At 41.0% G+C, this 21235-nt stretch overlaps 1 protein-coding gene across 18 annotated transcripts in view; it reads right to left on the reverse strand.

The window, feature by feature from the left end:
* FNBP1 (formin binding protein 1) overlaps positions 1-21235 on the reverse strand; it is a 155541-nt gene that overhangs the window by 14799 nt on the left and 119507 nt on the right. For 5 of the 18 annotated variants that reach the window (XM_029063498.2, XM_029063496.1, XM_029063497.2 and 2 more), the window contains exons 9-13: positions 17830-18027; positions 16604-16786; positions 7589-7603; positions 7402-7437; positions 1968-2077 (exon numbers count right to left, since the gene is read on the reverse strand). In XM_029063498.2, coding sequence (XP_028919331.1) covers positions 1968-2077; positions 7402-7437; positions 7589-7603; positions 16604-16786; positions 17830-18027 — 542 coding nt within the window. The remainder of the gene's footprint in view (positions 1-1967; positions 2078-7401; positions 7438-7588; positions 7604-16603; positions 16787-17829; positions 18028-21235) is intronic. The other 13 variants (XM_029063500.2, XM_029063501.2, XM_029063502.2 and 10 more) reach the window with 9 other exon arrangements.

The following is a 21235-nucleotide window of genomic DNA, read 5'->3' on the forward strand; positions in this document are numbered from 1 at the left end:
TTCCCCTTGAGCAATCATCTGTGGGCTGGATGGCTTACTGTTTTCCGCCATAAGATCTTTCCCACCCAGTCAGAACTGCCACCGAGGACAGAGGAAATGAAGCAAATGGTTACTGAGCCGCAAGGGGAAAAGGCCTTTTCAATTAGGCAGGAATTTCATTTGATTTCTTTTATCGCTAGCAGTGACTGTGGCTTTTAATTAAAAGTTGACCTTCATTCTGTAGTCCGAGTTGGAAGTGATTCTCATTTGAGGAACTTCCATATAATTCAGGATGGTGAAAATTTCTCACCTTTCACGTCGCATGAGGATAGATTGAGAAAGGGAAAAGACGGACAGGAGGTGGATCTGTTATGTTCGTGTCACTCTCCTTGGGGTATTATTTCATGTACTAAAGTCGGGATTATTTCCAGTGTGGAACTGATCACACGTGGCTTATCTATTTCACAAAGACATAACTTCAGTCAATCGGTCAATTGTATTTATCGAGCGTTTACTGTGGGCAGAGAGCTGTACTAAGCACTTGGCAGAGTACAATATAACAATAAAACAGTCGGTAGACACGTTCCCCTGCCCACAACAAGCTCACAATCTAGAAGCGACTTCACAAAGACTACAAACTGCAAATTAATCTATATCTATTCTTTTTTTGAAAAGGAGATAAGGGGTAGAAGCATTATGGTGGGCATTAAGGTTTTTTTTAGCATTGCAGTAGGTTAAGGTTGTTGATGTAATCTGTTCCATATGAGACTTCAAATAGACTACAAACTGCAAATAGGGACTTTTATCACACTCTTAGAAGTGAACTTTTTCAAAAATGTCAAATGATTACAACCTGCCCTCATTTCAGTCTGGTAAAACACTGCATTCAGAGTGACCTACTGCTGAATTTAAAATGTTCTGGGGGATAGGAGGAAAAAAAGAAAGGGTATGTCTTTGGCTGTGTGTACAGACCAAGATCACGGGTGAACCCTAACCTCAGCTTTGTTGTACTTCTAAACCATATGCAATCTTAAAACTATATTCTGAAAAATAGAAGAGTTGTTGCTCTATTTGGACAAACTTCCAATAATGTAGTAAATTTAAATTATGAATGGAGAGATGAAACTGCAAACACCAGCAATAAGAACAGGTAGATTTTTTAAAAAGGCAATTATCAGGCTTATCAATTCAAAAGAGTAAATGTCTCCAAATCATGAAAGAGGAAGAACAAGCGGTTTTGATCAATATAGGAAATGAAAGTGGAGACCGAAACTGAAATCCAAATTGCAATTATTTAAAATCTTAGGCACTTTTTTAGGGTAAGTTGTGTGTGTCCTTATCCTCACTATTCAAATCAAAAGAGCAAGTTGTACAGAACTCAAAGCTCCCTAGAAGTGAGTACGGCTGACTTAAGTTTAAACTCGTCCCTCAAAGGTGATGCTAATTTGCTTTCAGCAGGGCTCTCTACACATCTGATGTAATTAAGTGGTTAGCCTAAAGAAGCATGGAGTTATAGATATTAATTTACTTCCTCGCAATGTCACCCCCAACCCTACCCGGCCAGAAAGACCCCGAGAAAACTGATTATCCGATAGAGCACGATAGAGCAGTAAGTGTTCAATAAATATGATGAAAGAAAGGACAACTACAGGTCTTTATATTCCAGTGAAAGGTTGGCGATTCCTGGCCTCGCAAGCAAGCCTCAGAAGACAGTGGTTGGTTCTCTTCCCAGATATTCCTACAAAATATGTAGATCATCCACAAAGCTCTATAGGAGCTGTGGAAGCCTCTCGCCCAATTCCAGATGAAAAATTTTGATGAGAGAATTTTAAAAAAGGAATCTGCCCATCCCTTTTAATTTCTAGTCCAGATGGCAAATGGTGAATCCTCTGTCTTGCCGAAACCTCTTACAGTAAAATCACTCCTTTCAAAACGATGAGGTAAACTAAACTTAAATCTCATTGGCTGGTGGTTTTGGTCTACTGTACCTCTGATCCATTTCCTTTTGAATGTCTTTATTTAATTCGTCAACTTTCTGCTGTAGTTTTTTCCTTCTCTGCTCTGGTGGAAGATTGCTGAAGTCCTCTGGTCCGGCTCCCTACAGGCAGGACAATCCAAATGAGATTCTCAAGAATTTAGATGTAGTCCTTGAAAAAAGTCACCCCACAAAGGGCCCGGAGGAGACAATCCCCCCCGAAACATGTTAACAATAGTGAATACCTTTTAGTCAAAATCAACTTTTCTTCCCTTGTCCCCAGTGAAGGTACTAAACAAAAACATGCAGTCTAGCATTTTGTTTTCCATTTTAAGGCTAACCCACAACTCTGTAAAGACAGCTGTACTGATTTGGAAAAGTACACATTCAGGAAGTTGAAAGAGCAAGAAACACTCCTCACTTTGGTTAATGTCAGATAATCAACTGAAAATAAAATAGACACTTTGAGCCTTTTGACAGCAACCAGCTTATTGAAAAAAAAAAATCAATGCCTGATGGAACAGCAAGATGTGAAACGGGTCTAAGTGTGCTTAATATTAAACAACCCCTCCCGAAATGAATAAACCAAATGCTTCATATCCCCAGCCTAAAATTCAGTTTATTTCCAGATGTCAGAATGGACCTACCTATTTTCTTCTGTTCTGCTGGGGTCAGTTCTACAGCTAGCTTTCCATCTGAGGATGGTAATGGATTCCACCTACTGTCTTGGCTTGGAAGAGTGTTCAGCTCAACAATATACATATTTACCGGTACCAGTCCAGTCATAAAAGTAACTCATTAAGGAGCATCTCAAATCACTCTCCATTTCCCCACGAAGTGTTAGCCGATAGTAATGCTCTTCTGGCTCACGCTGGCTCCTTCCTTTTAAAGCAGGTCATAAAATTTTCACACCCATTTTGTATGGGCTTCAGTGCTGAAGATGAACATCATGCAACTTATGAAATCAGACCTCGCCTGTTTTCATTCTACCTGAAAGTCTGCAATCACGTTCCTGTTTCAAAACAATTCTGGTTCTACCTTTTCTGATAGGAAGAGTGAATGGCCTAGTGGAAAAAAAAAATCCCAGGACTTCACATCCAGTAGAGCCTGTCTTCTGTTCCTGGAACTGCCCAGAGACCCCCATGGAGCTTAGATAAGCGGCATGGCGTAGTAGAAAAAGCCCGGCCCTGGGAGTCGGAGGACCTGGGTTCTAATCCTAGGTCTGCATCTTGTCTGCTGTATGACCTTGGGCAAGTCACTTATTTCTTTGTGTCTCAGTTTTCTCAACTGTAAAATGGAGATTCAGTAGCTGTTTTCCCGCCTACTAAAACTACAAGAGGCAGGTGGGACAGGGATTGTGTCCAAATTGATAATCTTGGATCTGCCTTAGCCCTTAGAACAATGGACACATAGTGAACAGTTAACAAATACCAATTAAACAAAAACAAAAGAAACCCTGAGTTGGAGACCTGGGTTCTGGACCTGGCTCTGCTCCTTGCCTGCTTTGTGACTCTGGGCAAGTCCATTAACCTTTGTGCCTTGGTTTCCCTATCTGTAAAATGGGAATGAAACACCTGTTCTCCCTAAGACCGTATGGCCCATGGTACAGGAACTGTGTTCAATCTGATCATTCTAGACCGGTGCTTAGTTCATAGTAAGCAAACTTAAATATCCTCAAGTTTGGATTTAAAAATAAAAAATCGGGTCCGAAGCTCCATGTGAAGCTGAAGATAGCTGGGTTGTACTCAGACCATTTAATTGTGAAAGTAAAAACATAAGATGGGATAAGGAAGGAGATTTATGCACAAGATTTGGGCTTAAAAGTCTTAGGGCAGGAGAGGGAAGAGGGACTCATGCTTATGTAAATTCATGACAAAGTTCAATGGCTAAGTAGCTTAGACCAGGCTTGTGACTGAAGTGGCGGGACTGATTATGTTAAATTGCTCAGCGCCTTGCTCAGAAGTGTACGGTTCAGCAAATAGTTCGCTCCAGAAGCTCTGCCCGGGTCTTTCCGGTTGAAGACTGGCAGTGTTTTCAAAGATGACAAATTCTTCTCCCTCCCACCTACTATATCAACGCAGCAAAGACTTGGATTGTTTATCAGAGACAGTTATGCCCTAGTCAGGAATTTCTGATCAATTAGCACTCATCCTGCCCCGCCTCCTAAGGAGTGGAAAACAGGCTGGATAAAGTGCCATACTCGTGGGGGAATTCTGGAAGGGAGCAGCTGGGCGGTGGGGTGCCGGGGAGGGATCCAGTTTTGGAGAGACACCGGCCTTTTTTCTTTCCAGAACCCAATGACTGGATTCCTCCCCAGCTGAGCAAAGGCCAGAGAGAGGATGTCTCACCATTCCCCCTTCCCCCATCACCTCCCTAACCCCAAATGCCCATGTCCACTTCCTGAAGTGTCTCTGAGGCCCCATGTGATTTCACTGAGTCTTTGGAATCATTTTCTTTTTAAAGCCTGTTTTCCTGAATGGCTTTCACTTTCTAGACTAGGTGTCTGTGTAGTTTTTTCTGTTTGTGTTTTAACGGTATTTGTTTAGTATGTGTCAAACTGTTTAAAGGACTGGGGTAGAAACAAGTTAATCAGATTGGACACAGTCCTTGTCCTGCATGGGGCTCACAGTCTAAGTGGAAGAAGGGCCAAATCTCAATTTTTCATTCAAACTCATCAACTTTTGAAATATAAAGATAAAAGGAACCTGATGCTATTTTAACTATTTAAAGACAAACAGAATTATAATGCATTTTCTGGAATTCTACACAATTATTACATTGCATTACAAAAATGCAAGACATTGTGAAATGCATTCTAAAAACACAGGAAATGAAACTAATCTTCTTAACAGAAAAATATTAGTCTGAGTTCATTTATATTTTCTTTTCTATTTTTCAGACTCCCTGCAGTCTTGAATAAAAGATAAGCTCCTAATGTTTTATTTCCTCCATCAAAACATTACACTTTGAGCCAAAGGAGAAATATTATCTTTTCAAGTTGACTTCTCTTGAGGAAGATCACCATACTTTCGAGCAAATGATCACTAATAAGGCTGGAGAGGCTAAAATAAGTGCCTGGAACGTGCTATTGTACACGTCATTCTACAGAAGGTGACCGATAGAATGAACTCTATGGATTTTACAACTATCTATGCCAAATTCAAATTCCTCGATGATATCCTATGTGCAAAGCAAAAGGGTGGCTAAAAATATTTAAATGGACCAGAGAATCAAATGTTATTTTCTGAGGCTTCTGCAAGTCCTTTACTTATGCCATGAAAGCACAGTGGAGAAGGTGATGGTCTTTCACTTCAGAATAACAAACTGAACTCTTGGTAAAAGAGCATTATCTCTTGGTGTGCTGCTCTGTTATGCAAATGTTACTATGGCCTAATTGTCAGCACTCACTTTATAACCTTAATTCTTTACAGGACTGGAACCGGGTCTCTTTCAAGAGATCCTTATGCTAAAAACTGTTCTAAGGAACTCTTCTGAGATGCTGCTATCACTTTTAGGAAAGAGCAAGGGGAGTAGTTTGCATCTGTCTAGCTGCACCTTTTAAAAGGTCCTTTTAAAAGGACCGTGAGCACACAACAACCCAAAGAAGTCTTGATTGCTCACAGGTTATTCTATCGCCTCAAACTACAGCCCAGGAAGCCTTATTCAAATCAACGGAGAAGCAGCATGGCTCAGTGGAAAGAGCACGGGCTGGGGAGTCAGAGGTCATGAGTTCAAATCCCGGCTCTGGCACTTGTCAGCTGTGCGACTGTGGGCAAGTCACTTAACTTCTCTGTGCCTCAGTTACCTCATCTGTAAAATGGGGATTAACTGTGAGCCTCACGTGGCACAACCTGATTACCCTGTATCTACTCCAGTGCTTAAAACAGTGCTCGGCACATAGTAAGCGCTTAACAAATACCAATATTATTATTATCACTATTGTGGCACCAGTATAACGATCCACCGTATCAATGGGGGTGAAATGTCATCGTGGTAAAATGATCTGCCAGTTGAAGCAATCGCGTAATAAAGCCATTAGTCAATGACAACCGCTCAGCTGGAGAAAAATCAAATGAACCCCCGGAATTTGAGTGACCCCTCTAATATGGATATGAACAACGAGGCTCAAACTCCTGGTAATTTTCAGTGATGGAAAAAACTTAATAAAGAGAGAAAAGATGCTCGGGAGGAAGAGGTATAATGGCTGGTGATGAGTAATGGTGGGATGAAGGACGTTTTAAGGTCCTATCTAACCAACTGATGGAGAATCCCCAGCTTTAGCCCTCCCAAACTGACACTGCTAATGAGTTAAATTTCCCAAAGCTTGTCCGAACTACCAGATTTGTTTGAAGTCAAGGGGACACCTTAGGCTTCATTGTGATTCTCTTAATTGAACAGGATATTCCTGTTCCTTCAGACATCAGTCAGTTGAGGGAGCTACACTAACATGGGACTAGAAAGTAGTCAAGGGCTACAGAGACTAAATGCATCTTCAAGGCAAATGTTATGCCTCGATTTTATTTTTAGTCTTTCCTTTTTTGACATTTCACTGAAAATATGTCTACCACTGTAGCAGCGTACTTTCCCAAGTGCTTCGTACAATGCTCTGCACACAGTAAGCACTCACCAAATACGTGAAGATTTTTTTTTATTTCAAGATGAGTCCAGCTGATAGGTGCAAAGATTCACACTGCACATTCTTTTAAATGAAGAAAAAAAGGAAGTTATCCTCATTAGTGAAAGATTGATTTTGCTTTAGTACAGGTAGTAATTAGTTGTTGGATAAACTAGTTAGGGCTGTCAAACGAAGGTAAAAAAATGGTGATGAGCACCAGTGATCATGGGAAAGTGTATGCATTTCAGTTGGGCAAAAGGCTCTTGTCTCTTCCCAGATTTCTGCAATCCACTGAAACCAGCCATGCAAAAGGGAGGTAACCGCACACCACAGACAAGCTGCACTGAAGAGAGGGAGGTGGGGAGGGGGGAGAGGAAGAGGGGCTGCCGCAGGAAGGAGGGAGGTCATCCACCATCTTCACGCTTCTCTGTGGCTTGCGCATAGTAGTAAACGCTCAGGAAATACCATCGATTGACTGATCGATTGCATGATCAACGAACTGCATGGTAGCAGCCCCCCTTCTGCACTTCCCTCCCACTGCCAACTTCTGCTTGGACGAGAGCTGGTCGGGCTAGTGACAGAAGCAGTAGGCTGATTCGTTTGTATTTTATTTGTGAGGTTCTCAGAAATTAGTCTTACCTCTTTTGTGTGCAGATATATATGTACATATATATACACACACATATATAAGCATTTGTTTGTGCACCCATATCTATATAATGCATGATCAGTTGATCAGTTTATTGCAATTTTAGAGCCCAGGTGAAAAATTTAACTGAATTAGGAGTTGAGTTAATCTTTTAGTCATTTAAAGAGACGGAATTATGATCACCTCAATTAGACTCCGCACTTGCGTATTCAAATATATCTAATAAAGAAACATTGCACAAAACCACACATAAGAAGCACGTACTGAACAATTAATTTCAGAGATATGTTGCACAGGGCATGACACACATGAAACACACACAGAGAAATTGTGATTAGACACAGGATATACATGCTGTAATGATGCTTACCAGCTTGAGAGAAAGCTTCATGTAAAAATTGAAGGGGGAACAGGGTAAAAAAGAGAAAAAAAAAACAACAACAAATCAGTAGAAGAGGAACTTTCCAGTTCCACGGATATAATACAACAGATACATTCACCTTACTGTCTGCATGGGAAAATGATTTGTAGCAGATCTGTGCAAAAGTTCACAAGATGGGCCAACCCCTACCAAAACGATCCTTTCTATACCTGCCAGGTTGTCAGGCACAGTGAAAAAGAAAATGTTGCTGCGCTTTGCAATCGGGTTGTGATAGTGTTGGTCCAAATGTTTCCCAAGAGCAGTCTAGGATGGTTTACCATCAGTGGTTAGCTATCAGTTGCTAAACCAACAATATCCGTTGGTATTCATCATATTATTCCAAGTGCTTTGCAGACTACTGTGAAATGTTTGCATCGACCACAGCTCAGAAAGGTAGCTACTTTGGAAGATGGCAACTCTTTTACCAGTGATAGGGACAGTCAAGGAAGGAAGTTGTGCCTCCGATGGAGAGGGAAGAAAAAAATAAGTAGAGAGAACACAGAACATTTCTCAAAGACACAAACGCAATACCCTAAAAATCAATGAATGTGCCACAAATTAGCATAGCCCGGGACAGTACTAAATAAAAATATTTTCTGAAGTGAGAAACAATAAATAAAGCATTATTCCGGAACAGAGGGACGGCCTTTTCTGAGAGGAAACCTATACCCCTTTTTATCTCTTGAACTTTTTTTTTTTTTAAACTTAAAGGCTAACCAGATCCAACCCTGACTTCAGAATACCAAATCGCTAGTATGATGATCAGGAAATGTTGTTACTGGTAGGAGACGAATGGCTAATTGCCCTGGCATGTCAAGCAGCTGCTAGAGGAATGTCTGCTGGGTCGCTATAGGTCTTTAGGCCATTCTGACAATTACCTCGCCACAGTGGTAACTACTAGTTACCCAAATATAAACTTTTAAATGCTGTATTATAAATTATTTACAAAAATGTCTGTCTCCCCCTCTAGACAGCAAGCTCGTTGTGGGCAGGGAACATGTCTCTTGTGCTGCATTGTACGCTCCCAGGTGTTTAGTACAGTGTTCTGCATATAGTAAGCATGCTCAATAAATTCTATTGACTGATTCATCCTGGCAGAAGGTCTGCAGGAGTAATGAGAGTCAGGAAGGTCGCAAGCAGTGAGCACTGCCAATTGTTAAAATGAAGCCTGCCTCCCCAAAATGGAGCCCCGAAAGGGCCTTGCCACCCACCTCTCTCCCCCGTTCCCAAATAGGAATACTTCATTCCTGGATAACACAGGCATTCCACGTTCAATGGACTCACGGGGATTGGAAGCTGGCTGTGGAATTACTTGGTAAATATCGATCATCTTAATTAAAATTCCTTTCACAGTAATTTCATAGCAATTCCTTTCACAGTAATATGTAGTGCTATGCGGGGCAACGGGAGAAATAGAAACATCGTGTTCTCCCTGCTTAAGGAGACAGATTCTTAAGTGGGAAATACTTTCTAAAGTCAATTTTTAATGTTGATTGGAGATTTACAGAAGTTTAAGTTTGGGTTCCTTGATATTCTGCTGGAAACCCCTCAGATGATTCACAAGATATCAATAATATACCTTTCCAGTCAGTAGAATGATGAAGATTTTTAAATAATTGATTTACTCAAGCCATCTCTACATTTCATGCCAGACTACATTTTGAATTTTCAGCTTCCACCTGAACATGAGAAAATTCACTACTAAAATATCTGAATATATCTTTCCAATCAATATTTTACAGCCAGGTAGTTTTTTTATTACCGCTTCAGTAATAGATATTAACCTTTACTTTAAAAACTATGTGGGATTATCTTCCCATCTCTGAATAATTGCTTTGAAGATAAAAAAAATCAGGACAAAAAATGATCAGAATACAGTTCTGAATGACACCTAAGAAATCTAAAATTATAGCATGAATACAGTATGAAATATATGAATATTAATGGCTGCCTAAATATTGCCTTAGGAGCGATAACCCCCATTAAAATGAAAATAAGACAATCAAGGAAATTCTCCTTACTCTTAAATCGTTTGGTAAGAAAAACAGGAAAATATTTGAAAGGAATAGCGGTAATCGTGTTGCAAAAGTTCTCATCTAGGCAGCTAAAATTTACAGCTTTAGCATTCCTGTGAACTTTCGCATAGATACTTTCAACACAAGTTGAATTCTTCATACAAATATATACAGACAACACTTATGGTGCAGAACATAAAATTTTTCAAATATTTACCTACAAAGCACTCTGTAATGCACAAATGTATGCTACATGCGCTCCAATCTAATCACTACTAAATCTGTAGGCTAAATTGTCACCAAAGAATCAACATTAAAGACTCCTCGTTTGCTGGAAATTCAGCAAATATTTAGGCATCAGTCACTAGAAATCCTTAAATATATGGCACTAGACAGAATCCTAATACCAAAAAAGGAGTTTAGTTGCATTACCACAATAAAGTACTTCTAAAACAAAGCTGAGGGTCTTCACATACAAACACATCTCCGAAAAATAATCAAATCTGGATTTTAAAGGCAAATTCTAATTTTCTGTTTGGGAATGTGAATTAGTCATTTAATAAAGATTTCATTGGCTTAGGCTAAGTTAAAGTCATTTAAAATGAGCTCTTTGAAGTTGTGAAACTGCTAATTGAATATCTTTTTTTTTCCTTAGAATCACCTAGGAGAACTTAAAAAAAAAATTAGCAGTGGCATTTCTAGAAATTTGAAGAACCACAAAGCTGACCACGACCTAGCCTAGCAGGCAACAATGAAGAGCCTTTGGAGCCACAAGCATCAATAACACATGAAGGAACATGAAGCCAGCAAGTCCATGTGTTATTGGACAGTCACAGACGCTAACCTCATGTACAAAAGATGGGGGAATGGAAATGAACTGATTTTTAAAAAAAATTAAAAGGAAATTTATTTCTGTTGCCCCAATCAAAGCTTTGTTGGATTTTCAGTTTCTTGATGCTTTATGTACAAATCATTGCTTCGGAAAATATCACGATGCAACCGTGGTTAGAGTTATTTTAGGATATGGAGAACAAAGCAGGTTAAAAAAAACAAACACTCAAACAAGAACTCTTCTATTGATATCTGTCTCGTTCTGCTGTAAAACTCTGCAATCAAAGTAATGCAGTACTTAGAGATATGTTCAAGAGTCCTGGAACCATCAGAAAAACTCTCAAGTACTGTAAACTAAGTCAATTGCACTTGTTAGATGGGATTTCACTTAAGAATTTCCCTCAATCACAGGAGGAATAGATTAGTACTGACAATTAAAAATTCTTGGGGACTTTCAAAAAGGGTCCTTGCTTCCTACACGAGGTGGTTAATTCTCTCTGGTTTAAAGGCCACAGGGTTTTAGTGCTCAAGCTCAATTCTGTTTTCAGACAAACTTCATTTGAAAGTCACCTTCCGGAGAACTGCCCAACATGGTGAACACTGGGGACTGTTACTCACTTCATGGCCTTGTTCCCTTTTCCAAGAAAGGTCCCAGGGGAGGGGAAACCCCTTGTATTTGCCCTATTCTTGAGGAACTACGGCCCCTCCCCGCCTCCACTTCCTCAGGCAGGTGAAGCTGGGCTGCAGCTGATGTCTCAAGTTCTCGAGGCTGGAATCCGTGCCTCGTTTCTCCTCGTTTTGCGGCATTAAATTTGGGTTCCCCGGGAGTTGTTTTGTAAATGGGGTTAGTGACTGTGCAAGGACTGTATGGCCTGGTCACCACACGCCAACTTACAAAATATTCCCTAGCCTCAAAGGCACAGGTGGGTTTCCCTATCGTCCTCTTCATGAGTTCTTTGTGAACATAGAAAGACTGAGGCTGCCAATGAATCCGTGAGAAAAAAAAAACACACTTGTTAAAGGGGAACAAGTGAAAAACTAAGAGGATACCTAATGGGGTTAGTTCTATAATAAAAGTAACAGTGGACTTTTAATTCTTGGTGCACATATGGCAGGGATCTTCTCTGTCTAGAGAATTCTACGATGAGGTGAAATAAAATCACATGATGTAGTCAGAGAAGCCACTTCTTCAACCTAGAAAAATAAATTTTAATTTATAACAGGTCAGGGTGCAATTTATAGATGACGATAATGAAAAAAGAGCTTGTGGCTAAAACAGCGGTATTTTTCACTCGATTTGGCACATCACACTGATGAAGGGACTGTATTTGCAACTGTACAAGTGGTTCACTGATGAAAACGGTACATGTGTCACAGGGATGAAGAGGGATGCCCAGGAAAACACAATAGTCTTGCACAATGGAAATTCAACTGCATTATAATCAAGCCCAAAAACATTCACGAGGAAAGAAACCACAAAAATTCCAGTATCCTGTTTACTCAAGTATCTGAGGAGGGAAAATTAGTTGCTGTGCGGTTTTAGAGGAAAATAAGCAATAGGAAAGCCAGGTTTTCTGACATTCTCACCCGAAATTTTCCTATTCTCATAAAGAATTTCTTCCCAACTAATTGGATGGAAACATAATTAGGAAAAGAGTACAGACAAAAACTCCAGCAAAAATATAAGCAAGTATGAAAGTATGAACAAATGTTCTATTTAAAGAACACTGTGTGGTTAGTTCTTTTATTTATTTTTTTCATATAGCTTGGGGCTATTAAAACTTATGTCCCCAACATCAGTGGTCAATGAAACCTTCCCAACTGAGTATACTAGCCTTGTTTCTGCTAGTTCTGCCCTTGTATAGGCTGCTTCCTCTCAATGCTTAAGGTGTCAAAAAAAATCAAATCAAACTTTGCTGTTGGTGTTTGATGCTACTGGGGTATTTACTGTTTATTCATTTCTCTATGGTACATACCCTAGTCCAGCAAATAAAGCCAAATAATGTAAAATTGACATTCATTATTATGCAAATAAAATACAGATTTTCTATACAGGTAATTAAGCTATTTTCCCCCAAGGCAGCACTTTTTTAAGATTTATTATGGATTCTTAAAAAGAATCTTTAGATATAGGGAAAAAATGATGGAAAACATTAAAAAACTAATCCCTTTTAATTACTTAACCAGAGATTTAGCCCCTCCATACTTCATTAAAGACTGATGATTACAAGTCCTCCCGAAGGCCAGCAGAATTTGCAGGCTTGATAGGGAAAGATAAGAGTTGTAAGTAGACAAATGGAATAGAATAGAATATTTTCAAAGTAGCTCAATGGCATTCTAAAAATTGAACGCAGAGAGAGTACAGTTAGCGTGAATATACCAGGCATATGTTCAGTGGGAAGCTTTTGTAAACAGCATTCATTTATTTAAGCACAAGTGCTTACAGACTCATAGTTAGTTGGTGGGTTATCAGCTGTTTGATGACAAACAGACTGAGCTACAGTAGGGTGGAGAAGGTCGGAGAACCATGAAATTTAATCAGCACGGAATAAAATGTCCTTAGGTAGGTGTAACCCAGAGGATTAATCATCTTTTGAAACAGGTATCTACCTCAAGTACTAACACTAGTTCAGTCCCTATTTTGGAGTTCACTGAAACTGGAAAATTTCTAAGTATCAACTTCCTCATCTGAAGTAATGTGTTTCCAAGATTGGTCACAATCTCCCACAGAGTCTCAAATTGCCCAGAAGTGGAACTGTATTTGCTACCAATCGCTTCAAAATTTTCAGGAGCAAAAGACTGTGAATAAATTTGTGGAATTTTCCATTTGTCACTGCCTGGCCTAGTGGATAGATCCAGGGCCTAGGAGTCAGAAGGTCCTGGGTTCTTAATCCCGGCTCCACCATTTGTCTGTGTGACCTTGGGCTAGTCACTTCACTTCTCTGTGCCTCGGTTTCCTCATCTGTGCACTGGTGATTGAGACTCTGAACCTCATGTAGGACAGTTTCTGGATTCCACCTGATTTGTCTGTCTCCACCCCAGCGTTTAGTACAGTGCCTGGCAAATCATCAGCTCTTAATAAATAATAATGTTGGTATTTGTTAAGTGCTCACTGCTCTAAGCGCTGGGGTAGATACAGGGGAATGAGGTTGTCCTACGTGAGGGTCACAGTCTTCATCCCCATTTTACAGATGAGGGAACTGAGGCACAGAGAAGTGAAGTGACTTGCCCAAAGTCACACAGCTGACAAGGGGCAGAGTCAGAACAACATATCAGTACCAACCCAGTTATTTGTAGCTACCTTTTCGATCTTGTCTCTAAGCATGCTATTTCTGGTTGGTGCCTGATGATTCCAGGACAACCCTGGCCAATTGTGACCTGTCCCCATCATAGCTTCCACAAGCAGATCTTTTTGGTTTCTTCTCTCACCAGGAGGAGGAAAAGGATACTTGGCTTTAGCTGGGAAGCACAAGGCCTGATCTGGACAAGGCCCACTCTTGCATAACTCAGGCTCCCATGACTGTGCCGGGCTTGGAAGAATATCTTCTCCGGTGGGGTACCTGCCTACTGAGCAACGGCGCGAGGAGAGAGTCAGAGTCCCCAAACTAATATGAGCCAGCCTTCTACCCCGAGTCAGTTGATCAGAAAATGACTGGCAGGCATGTGACATCCCAAGCCAAGAGATTCCCAGATCGACCCATGAATCACCGCTGTGCGGCCTAATAGCTCACAGGCCATCTTTCAGTGTGAATTGGTGTGCCAGGTTAAGAGGCAGTGCCTGGGAGAACTAGTAGTCGGCCAATATTTCTTCAGTGCCCTCTCCCGGGGAACTATACCGATGATTCATATTTTGCCCGTAGCCCACCAGAACGCCTAGAGGTCAGTCTCCAATCTAGGGGAGATCTCACTTTCAAGAGAAGACTTTCCCAGTTCTCTTAATGAGGTCATGAAAGATACTCAGAAATTATGTGAAGTTGAGACATATCTTGCCGAATATTTCTCCTTGATTCATAGGCCTCCTCACTCCTTGGTGATCTGACTGGTGATTGGAGAAGCAGCGTGGCTTTGTGGCAAGAGTACGGGCTTGGGAGTCAGAGGACATGGTTTCTAATCCCGGCTCCATTTGTCTGTTGTGTGACCTTGGGCAAGCCGCTTAACTTCTCTGTGCCTCAGTTACCTCATCTGTAAAATGGAGATTAAGACTGTGCGCCCCATGTGGGACAACCTGATTACCTTGTATCTACCCCAGCGCTTAGAACAGTGCTTGGCACATCGTAGGCTCTTAACAAATATCGTAATTATTATCTGATAGTATACAGATGACCTTCGTATTCGAAGACCTGACCGAGGGTGACAGTAACCTATGCTTGTATTTGTGACTAAAAAGGGCAACTGTGGGACTTGAAGTCCTGGTTTCACTGTGTACACTAAATGACTATCCATTGTTGTGTTGTGTTTAGGGTTGGCAGCCACCTGGCACTTTCTCTTTCTCCTAGGTAAGGTAGTAGTAGATACAGCACAGGCCCCAGAGTCACAAGCTCAAGGGTTCTAATGCAGGCTTTGCCACTTGTCAGCTGTGTAGCCTTGGGCAAATCACTTCACTTTTCTGTGCCTCAGTTACCTCATGCCTCGGTTACCTCATCGGTAAAATGGGGATTAAGACTGTGAGGCCTGCGTGAGATGGGGACTGTATCCAATCTGATTTGCTTGTATGCACCCCAGTGCTGAGTACAGTGCCTGGCACATAGTAAGCACTTAACTAATACCATAATCATTATTATTATCCTTTAGCAAACATTCTGTTTCAAAAGGCCCACGCCTTTCTTGATAGCAGTACCCCATGCGGGTCTGTCCTCAGCAGCTGTCTCTCAGTTTTGGGCAGGGATAGAGAATTGTCTGAGGCTTTGTTTTACTATGTCCTTATAACACCCCTCGTCCTCCCTACTTTCAGTTTCCCAATCTCAGCTCTCCATACAAGAATGGTCTGGGAACCCTGCTGTTGCACATTCTCCTCAAGTGTCCCACTCAGCGTAGCTGGGTGATCATAGCTTCACCGCTAAGAGACCAGCCACGTTCCAGAACTTTATTGTTCGTGACCTTGTTTGCCATTTGATATTATGACCTGTAAATGATGCCGATGGAACTGCTCAAGGAGGCACGTGTGCCATCTGAGTAGGGCCCAGGCTCATTGCTCTAAAGAAGGTCGGACAACATTACAGCTGTGTAGACCTTGAGTTTGGTCTGCCCCCGCCCTCTTCTTGACAGTTTCCCAAAGGATGGGCTAGCCTCCTTGATTCCTTTTTCCACCTTCTTGTCTATCACTGTGTCATTGATCTGTGTACTGCTTAGGTAACAGAATTCTGTGAGTGCTTCGTTTTGTGCTGCCAGTGCATTTGTTGTTTGCTGTTTGGTTTCCCTGGTGAAGGCGACATCATCTTAGTTTTATTTAGACTTACTGTCGGCCCGAAACGCCCGGCTGATCCGTTGAAAACTGATTACGCTGCACACTGATAGATGGTACTTAATGCTCCAAAATGTGCACCGTTTGAGGTAACTAAGTAAAGTTGACCGGTCTAAATGCCCACAGTAGTACCTCTTGCTCCCCTTTTTTCAGAAAAGTTCTTTCCTAGTCATCAAAAATCTTACCGTTTTTTCATATAAATTCTGAAAGGAATGCAAATTATTCTAATGGTCTTTTACAATTCCTTAAATATCCTATCATCTGAACCCTCTGATTCTAACATATCCATCTTATGTGCTCTAGAAGGCATTTTTCCCCATCTCTTTTATTCTCCCATCCTATCTCTACACACCATGGATTCTAATTATCAGATCGACATTCACCATTTTTGGAGAAAACTGCAATTCAGAAAGCGAAAGGCACGACAATTCCTTCCCAATCATAAAGCAGTTCAAATATGAATGTGATTTTGTGGTTTCCCTGTTCACTGTGGGGTTTTTCACTACAGTACAATTGACTTCATATTCACATTGCTTAAAAAAAAACCAAAAACCCACGGTAAAACATTATGAATTCATTCACAAACAAAACAAGTTGCGCTGAACGGAACGTGCAACAAAAAACGCAAGAGAGACAGGTATCCAGAGCAGAACTTACCCCGCGCTTTAGGCTCCTGAAGCAGTGGATTTTGGGTTTGGAGGTCATGAACTCGTTGAAGCGGTGGGAGAGGGGTTCCTTTTGCTGCTTGGGAGACTGGGGGCCGTTGGGAACAGCAGAGGGTGAGGCAGAGGCAGGGGGAGGAGGAGGGGGCTGATGGGGGGATGTTAAAAGGGACATAAGCTACGTATAAGAGATGGAGCAGTGATAGAATAAAAATCAGAAATAAAAAGATAAAACACAAAACAAAAATAAGGATCAAACGATATTTGAAATCCAAAGCAATTAAAACAAACAATTAAATATTTAGGCCATGACCCAAAAGAAAACATATTTAGATTTTGTGTTAAAAGAAGAAAGTGATGAAAATGGGAGTTTTAGTAAGTACCGCAACAAAAGCATAAGAAATATTTGACCAGAAGCTCATGCAGACTTTCACATGCAAACTACAACCCCCAGAATTATTCCCAGTCCTACAGATAGACCAGATTGGTAATCATTACTCAGGTACCTGAATTTAAATGGATCAATTGGGAGAAGATGTTCCTTGGCATAAAAGGGATTGTTCTATTATTTTAGAGGAGAGCAGACTTTAATTCCTATCTGCTTTTTAAGGTTCTTTTTTTTTTTCTATGTAGACTCCAGCTAGTCTAAATTTAAAGCAGTAACATTACCTTGATCATATTTTATTACCCCAGGTTAATGTTGCCATGCACCTAAAGGTCACTTTACCAAAATAAAAAGAAAGAACGGTCATGGAGATGAAAATTACTATGAGTTCAAAACTGAGTAAGTGGTAAGGCTTCAATTAGATACATTGTCAATGTTCTGAAGAAAATGTGCCCAATCTCTACCCCAACTTAATTTCATAACCAGCAAAGAGAAGTTTAGAAAATTTGGCAGGGTTACAATAGTGAAAGTGGTGTGAAGCTGACCAAAAGTAATCAGTTTGTTAGTAAGCATGCCGTAAGGTGAGCACAATACTTTCATCTGATTTATAAACAAATGACCATGGCAAAAACACAACCACCAAAAGTAAATCAAAAGCAACACAATTTAGAAATGAAGACATTTAAAAATAAACAGAAAAAGTTGAAAACAGCACATCTGCTTTTGCATTCTGAAACTAAAGGTTGGAAAAATCTTAGTTGTCAGGAATACAAAAAGTCAGAAGTTCTGATCTGTACAACTCCACTTCGACTGAATTGGAACCTGAATGTCAGTACCTTATTTTTTTTGATGAATGGCCACAATTTGCCCTTCGCTTTGCCACCGAATTTGAGTTCCGATTTACCATCACCTCTGGAATTTGAAAGGCTGGTCTCGGACACGGTGCGCTTCATTGGCTGTGTGAAATCCTCAAATTCAATGTCTCCAGGAGGCTCAAACCCTGATTTATAGGCTTCTATTACCAACTGCGAATCCTAAAAGGACACAAATAAAAAACAGACTTAAAATGCAAACAGGTGAAGTCAACCATTACACATCGAATGTGGTGCTGGTAAAGCCGAACCTTATTTCCATCGTATTTTCAACAGATTCATACTAATCTGCCAGGAGAAACCATACTCATGCCTGTATTCCACTACTTCCTCACCCAAGTCCTTTAGGACCCTTGGGTGGGTGCTCTCTTGTCCTGTGATTATTTTCAGAAGTTTAGCTAATTGATCCAGTTCCTCCAATCTGTGTCCAACAAATATCGATTTGGGGGTTAGAACTTAATATCTGCCTCAGTAAAGATCGAACTAAAGAATTTATTGCATCTCAGCATTTTCTTTTTACAATTCTCATTTGGCACTATAACAAGTGTCCCTGCTGATTCCTTAGCCAGCTATCATGATTTTGGTAGACTGCAAAGCTCCTTTTGGGCACGGACCGTTTCTACCAAGGCTGTCGGACTGTACTCACCCAAGTGCTTAGTCAGTGCTCTGCACACAGTAAGCGCTCAAAAAATACGACTGATTGAAGAACGCTTTATTATCAGCATCAGCACCCTTTGCAAGTTGCTCTTCAAACTTCAAAAGAGAAGCATCATTGGGAGAGCACTACCAGCTTTGCCACTTGCCCGCTGTGTGACCTTGAAAAAGTCACTTCACTTCCCTGTGCCTCGATACCCTCATCTGGAAAATGGGGATTAAGACTACGTGGGACATGGAATGTGTCCAACCCTATTAGCTTGTATCTACCCTGGTGTTGAGTACAGTGCCTGGCATATAGTAAGCACTTAACAAATACCACAAATACCACAATTACAATACAACAGAGTTAGTACACACCTTTTCTGCTTACAAGAAGCTTGCAGTTTAGAAGGGGAAACAGACATAAATATAAATAAAAAATTTACGGCTATGTACATTAAGTCCTGTGGGTCTGAGGGTGGAGTGAATACCAAATGCCCTGAGGGTGTGGATCCGAGTACACAGAGGACATATGATGGAGAGGGAAACAGGGAAAAGAGTGCATAATCAGGGGAGGCCTCTTGGAGGAAATGTGACCTTAATAAAGTTTGCAAGATGGAGAGAATGGTGGCCTGGCATAGTTGGATGGGGAGGGAGTCCCAGGCCAGAGAGGGGATGTAGGAAAAAGGTAGGTGGCGAGATAGATGAGATTGAAGCACAAGTGTGCAAGCTAGCACTAGAGGAGCAGAGTGTGCAGTGTAGGCTGTAGAGGGAAATCAGAGAGGTAAGGTAGGAAGGGGCAAACTGATTGAGTGCTTTAAAGCCAGTGGCAAGGAGTTTCTGTTGGCCGCAGAGGTGAATGGGCAACCACTGGAGGTTCTCGAGGAGTAGGGAGATGTAGACTGAACTTTTTTTTTTGGAAAAATGAGCAGGCAGCAGAGTGAAGTATGGGCCGGAGTGGGGAGAGACAAGAGGAAGAGAAGTCAGCAAGGAGGCAGATACAGCAGTCGAGGTGGGATGGGATATGTGCTAGGATCAGCAAAACAGCAATTTGGATGGAATGGAAAGGGTGGATTTTCACAGTGTTGCAAAGGTAGAGCTGACAGGATTTGGTGACAGACTGGTGGCCCCTGCAAGAATATGTTTCTTCAAGTAGTGATCCTACTGAGAGTGACTCTCCTCTTATCATGGGTCATGGGTTCGAATCCCAGCTCTACCGCTTGTCAGCTGTGTGACTTTGGACAACTCACTTAACTTCTCTGTGCCTCAGTTACCTCATCTGTAAAATGGGGATTAAGACTGTGAGCCTCATGTGGGACAATCTGATTACCCTGTATACCCCAGCGATTAGAACAGTGCTCTGCACATAGTAAGCGCTTAACAAATACCAACATTATTATTATTATTATCCTCTTATCACGACTAAATAGCATATATTACCTTTCTTTGGGGACTCTAGGACTAGCTGTTCCGAAAACGTTTTATTTTTATTTTTAAATGGTACTTGTTAAGCAGTGTACTAAGTGCTGGGGTAGACAGAATATAATCAGTTTGGACCTGGTCCCTATCACAGTCTCCATAAGAGGGAGTAGGATTTAATCCCCATTTTACAGTTGAGGTTACTGAGGCCCAGAGAAGTGAAATAACTTGCCCAAGGGTCACCTAGCAGACTCTCCCAAGCGCTTAGTACAGCGCTCTGCACATAGTTAGTGCTTAATTAATACAATTGATCGGTTAAGGCGGCAGAGCTGGTATTAGAACCCAGGGCCTCAGATTCCAAAGTTCGTGCTCTTTCCGCTAGGCAACGCTGCTTCCCTAGTTACAAATGACTGTACAAACAGCAGGCTCATACTTATAACCTATTTACCTTTCATGGTAGAGTCCACTTATATCAACAAACATATTCCTCATAGCAATAAACAAAAAAATTGAATTACAGTCTACAAACAGTTCGTTTTCTACTGCATAACCTCAGTATGGAAAATTCTAATGAGTGAACTCACTGTTCTGCACAAGTTTCCTGGGTTCTGATAATAATTGGCAATGAATAGTTAGAACCTAAAAGAGATCGATTTTTATTAATATGAGGTTCAAACCACAGTTGAAACATTTTTCTACTGCTTACCTATTTTTGACATAATTTTATTGCTTTGGGATAAGCATAACAGCAAATGCTAAGGAAAAATAAGGACAGAAATCCTAAATACTTCGCTTTAAAAAAGGGCAGAACCTGTGCTCCACACCGGTAAAAGATAATCACGCGAGGAACTAATATATCTGTAACCAACTGATATCTCCAAACTACAGCGTTTGGGCCCATACACGTTTATTGAAATGTCAATACAGCTCTCGCTGGCAACATAAAACCAAATCAACTAACCCCTCCCTAACTCTCTCAGGCAAAAGTAAAACATTTTCAGTAAATATTGCTTAGGAACTATATTAACAGAGAGCTTATTTTTTCCAAAAGGGAAAACGGTGCAGTTTTAAAGCTGTGGAGGAGGTCGAATTCCTTTCAGGTTTTGGAGAGAGGTTTCCTGGTCATTGTAGCAGGGAGCCTTTCGAACCTTGGCGGAGTTGCATCCTAGAGGCATCTGGGAGCAGGTGCCAAGAGCCATTAATGGCGAATCCCTTTATTCATCTATAAGTACAAAGTCTGGTGTAAATGAGGCTTGATGGAGGACCCCTCCCCCTCTAGACTGTAAGCTTGGAAGGTATCTGTTTATTGTTATAA

Source organism: Ornithorhynchus anatinus, chromosome 4 (genome assembly GCF_004115215.2).
Source record: "Ornithorhynchus anatinus isolate Pmale09 chromosome 4, mOrnAna1.pri.v4, whole genome shotgun sequence".
Taxonomy (NCBI): Eukaryota; Metazoa; Chordata; class Mammalia; order Monotremata; family Ornithorhynchidae; genus Ornithorhynchus; species Ornithorhynchus anatinus.